At 43.0% G+C, this 4,965-nt stretch overlaps 1 protein-coding gene across 1 annotated transcript in view; it reads right to left on the bottom strand.

Moving 5' to 3' along the window:
* The window catches only part of Havcr1l1 (hepatitis A virus cellular receptor 1 like 1), an 18,889-nt gene extending 13,924 nt beyond the window's left edge, over nt 1-4,965 (bottom strand). Inside the window, exons 1-2 of the mRNA XM_087574936.1 lie at nt 4,807-4,965; nt 1,220-1,555 (exon numbers count right to left, since the gene is read on the bottom strand). Coding sequence (XP_087431062.1) covers nt 1,220-1,555; nt 4,807-4,855 — 385 coding nt within the window. The 5' untranslated portion in view covers nt 4,856-4,965. The remainder of the gene's footprint in view (nt 1-1,219; nt 1,556-4,806) is intronic.

Below are 4,965 nucleotides of genomic sequence, written 5' to 3'. Positions count from 1 at the left end.
AAAAGCAGACTTGGTTGTTAAGGATAAGGCAGAGCGTCTCTTGTGACCCAGTGAGGAGTCAGACAAAGGACTTTTAAACACTGACCAGTGAAGGAGTTTCTAAGCTTGATAACAGTTGAGTATTAATAATCTCAAGCACTTTTGCATGGTGACATAGGCTTTTAATCCCACTCAGAAAGCACAGGCAGTTGGGTCTGTGGGGGGCCAGGCTGATTTACATATGGACATCCAGATCAGCTGTTCTATACAGTGCTATCCTGTGTTATTGAATGAATGAATGAATGAATGAATGAATGAATGAATGAATGAATGAATGAAAGCAAAGTACAGGCCTGAGCAATTACAAAATAATGGTTTGAGTTCGAAAAGAATACAGGCAGGCACTATTGGCTTCTCCTGTCTTTGTAAGCCATTAGTAAAGGAGATTAGGAAGTAACATGAGAAGAAAGCACAGCCTAATGATTTGACTCCTTTTATGACAAGGATGTCCACATCCATACGGAAACTTTAATGATTTAAGACGTAGGGTCTTCATGAACTTCTCAAAGTTTTGAAGGTATTGAAGGAAAACACTTTCCCATGTGAACATTTTTGTACGTAACAGGATATGAGGACTATTTCAAAGCCAAAGGCAGGCAGGCAGGGAGTGGAACGCCCCACCTACACCTGTGGCCTGTGCTCAGAAAGTCAGCTGACCACTGCGGAAGGCAGCTCGTCTGCGCAGCCGCACCCTGCATAGCCTGCTTCTCAGGGTAGATCTGTTGAGCTTTTATAGTGTTGAGAATGGTGTTTTGACTCAGAGACAAAAATATACCCTTCAGTTCATGACATGCCAGCTTAAATATCCCCCCCGACTCTGCTTTAGGGTGGAAAAGTGAACACAGTTTCATGAACCAACGGGACTATCCCAAGTACAGTGAGGACACGGATCCTGACTCAGCTCATGGCCTTAAAGACATTTACGTCTGGGTGTGGTGGAACTTACTTGTGTTCTCAGTACTAGAAAGTTAGAGGCAGGATAACCAGGAGGACACGGCTATCAGAGGTCACCCTGAGATACATGAGATAATGTCATTAAAAGTAATAAAAAGCAAACGTTAAACCACAAGCATATTTATAAGGGCCATTGTTTCCTTGTTAGGGGAAAAGAACAAAGTATTAGCGAACAGTGGATCCGGTTCACTTGCAAGAAATAAGCAAAGAAGCAAGGCGAGCTTACCTGGTTGAACCTGCAGTGAGGTGGTCAGTGTCTGCACACCATCCCATCCCTTCATTTCCACTCGGCAGCAGTAGAGACCGCTGTCACTCTCATAGGTGTCCTCGATGGTCAAGGATGCATTTCCTTGAAGAAGCTGCGCGTTGATCTGGTAACGACTGCTTGTCTGATAGATTTGGTTTCCATCAGTCCAGACAAGTGTTTGTCCACACGTATCAGAAGCACATTCGCCTCGGCCCCAGCACACGGACTCTAATTCATTAGACACTGGATACGTACATGGCAGTGTGACAGGCTGACCCACCACTCCATGCACTTCCGGGAAGGAGTCCACAGCAGCTGTGGGTAAAGAGGAAGGAATGGAGAGTGAGCTGTCAACGTTTTTCTACAATTATTTTACTTCTTTATTTCTTTCCCATTTTTTTCTTTCTAGCTCAACTGTGGATTAAACCTGACACAGGATGCATGTCTCTATGAACCCCTTTTTTTACATTTTTATTTGGAGACTTTTGATAGCTTAGCATTTTTACTATAAACAAATGTCTGTTAGCTAATCCTTCCATGTAATTATATAATGGATATATATGTGGATAAAACAATTTTCTGCAATGTATTATATTCTAATTATAGCTACTTAATTCTTTTTGTATTCATTTATGTCCCTTTCTTTCTCTCCTTTTCTGAGACGATCTCAACATCTAGTTCTTTCAGCCCTAGAACTCTCTATATAGATTAGGCTAGTGGGGAATTGGCAGACATCTGCCTAATTCTTACTGCTAGGATTAAAGGCATGATGTGCCACCATGCTGGACTTCTTGGATTGTTTGAGACTTGCTCAGTAGCCCAGGCTGTATTGTGCTTAATAACCTCTGGCCTCAGACTCCTGAGAACTGGGACTACAAGCATCTTCACTGACAGTGGCTCAAATTTTTAATTTGAAACTGCTCTCCCAGACACTGTGCCCAAGGATGGCTTCCTGCAAAAGGTGACCTTCAGAGGTGAAGTAAAGACCAACCTGAGCTTTTGAGACCCTATCTCAAACCAACCCTAGCCATCCCCTCAATGCTATTGAAATGAAATCATTAACTCTTCAGCCTCCTCCGCTATATAAAATGCCCAGGGTTTGTCTGTCTGTCTGTCTGTCTGTCTGTCTGTCTGTTTTTCAGCATTGTTGGTAAAAAGGTAGAACTTTACTAACTTCAACATCAATTTTCAGAATGGCTTCTGTTTCTTCATATGGTTTTTGTTGGTGTTTTTGTTTTGTTTTGTTTTGTTTTTTTTGTTGTTGTTGTTAATTTTTTTAGACGAGTTCTCACCATGACCTCAGTATTCACTGACCTCAGTATTTAGAACTGTGTGTATACAACAGTTTGCGTGAATTCATGGACATCTGCCTGCCTCTACCTTCCCCCAGTTCTGGGATAAAATTGTGCACCACTAGACCAAGCTCAGAATGGGTTTTATAAAACCTTCAGGAGGGCTGAGGCTTTGGGATCCTCAAAGCTGATCCCAAACAAAAACAAACGCAAACCAAAACCTGAACACGGATTCCTTCTTCTGTGTTGATAACATTCCAGAAACTGAACAAGACTCATAATGTCCACAAAATCAGAATATTAAACCAAGAATTAAGTCATGCAAATTTTAAACCTAGCGCAACAACTTTAATATGCATCTGTCGAGAGGATGGACAGAATTCCCTATTACCAGTTGCTTCCACATGAGGGAAGTCTGAGGGCTGACGATACAGCTCAAGGATGCCATGCTCGCCTAGCCCATGGCAGCCCCTGGGTTGGATCCCAGCACAGGAAGAAATCAATAAGCAAACGACACAAAACAGTGAACTATGAGACCACTGGGTGGTCACTCATATTCTGGCTTTGCCTGTGTCTAGCCTTTGCATCTGGAACATGGTCTAGAAAACACGTGCCTTCACTGATAAGTGGATATTGGACCAAACGCTTGGAATACCCAAGGAACAATTCACAGGTCATTTGAAGCACAAAAAAAAAAAAGGAAGACCAGGGCTGGGGATTTAGCTCAGTGGTAGAGCGCTTACCTAGGAAGCGCAAGGCCCTGGGTTCGGTCCCCAGCTCCGAAAAAAAGAACCAAAAAAAAAAAAAAAGGAAGACCAAAATGTGAGTGCTTCAGTCCTTCTTAGAAGAGGGAACAAAATACTCACAGGAGGGAATACAGGGACAAAGAGTGGAGCAGGGACTGAAGAAAAGGTCATCCAGAGACTGCCCCACCTCGGATCCATCCCATATGCAGCTACCAAATCCAGCCACTACTGCTGATGCCAAGAAGTGCTTGCTAACAGGATCCTGATATGGATGTCTCCAGAGAGGCTCTGCCATCGCCTTACTGATACAGATGAGGATGCTTGCAGCTAACCATCAGACTGAGTATGGAGACCCCAGTGGAGGAGTTAGAGAAAGGACTAAAGGAGCTGGAGGGGTTTGCAACCCCATAGGAAGAACAACAATATCAACCAATCAGACCCCCCAGAGCTCCAGGGACTAAACCATTAACCAAAGAGGTTACTACTAACCACTAACATGGAGGGACCCAGGACTCCAGTCGCATATGTAGCAAAGGATGGCAGTGTCTAACATCAATAGGAGGAGAAGCCCTTGGTCCTGTGAAGGCTTGTTTCCCCAGTGTACGGGAATGCCAGGGTGTTGAGGTGGGAATGGGTGGGTGGGAACATCTTCATAGAAGCTTGAGGAAGGATGAGGGAGGATGGGAGAGGGCCAAAGGGGATGACACTTGAAATGTAAATACATAAAATCCAAGAAAAAAAGAAAGCACATGCCTTGTTCAATAAAATGAGTGTGTGACGGGTATGTACTTCTCACTACGACACTCGTGACCTGATTTTGCCTAATATTTTTTCAGAATCACCAACATATACATATCATTATACAAAACTCTAAGAAACATGTGATAAGAACTAATGACCTTCCTCAGTCCCATTTCCTAGAGATTAGATTGTAAAATTTAGAACGTGTACCAGATATAGAGGCCCATGCCTATAATCTCAACTCTTGAAAGATAGAAACAAGAGGATCAGAAGTTTCAGGTCATTTTCAGCTATCTACCTTGTCTGGGAACAGCCAAGATTATCTTGGACCCAGTCTCAATATACATGCATACATACATACATACATACATACATATATACATACATACATATTTAATTGACTATTTTCCCCTATATACAGAGTGTTTTCAGTTAGCATATTTTAATTGAGTAATTGAAGATAAGGGATTCTTTTAAATGGCATGTGGGCAAAATGGAGGTTAGGTTGCCCTTTCATGCCCTTTCTGCAGCCCACATGTGTTGACTATAACAGATACATACATGTACTCATCCGTACTTGAATATTACATACAAGTACGTGCATTAGCCCCTTACCTAGCACCTTATGGATCTTATTTTTTAATTCAGGTAGGTTTAGAAATTTCTTTGGGGCTACAGTTTCATCCTGGTTCTTTGCTCACTATATAACCTGTGATTCCACCCCCAGGGAAAGTATTCGTCTGAACCTCCATCCACCCAGGTATCCCTCTGCTCACCCCTGACTTACCTGGGAGAAGGAGTAGGAGACCTGAAATGAGGACTTGAGGGGGCATCATGGTGGTGACCTGCAGGACAATGAGGAGACACTCTGACTGGCTGTGGCCCTCACCACAATGTATCTGAGAAGGTCTCTCATCCTAACTGTCTAAATCACATAGGCCTCTCT

Source organism: Rattus norvegicus, chromosome 10, assembly GCF_021556685.1.
Source record: "Rattus norvegicus strain SHRSP/BbbUtx chromosome 10, alternate assembly SHRSP_T2T, whole genome shotgun sequence".
NCBI lineage: Eukaryota > Metazoa > Chordata > Mammalia > Rodentia > Muridae > Rattus > Rattus norvegicus.
The sequence above is the reverse complement of the archived record's forward strand: the minus strand, read 5'-3'. Positions and strand labels throughout refer to the sequence as shown.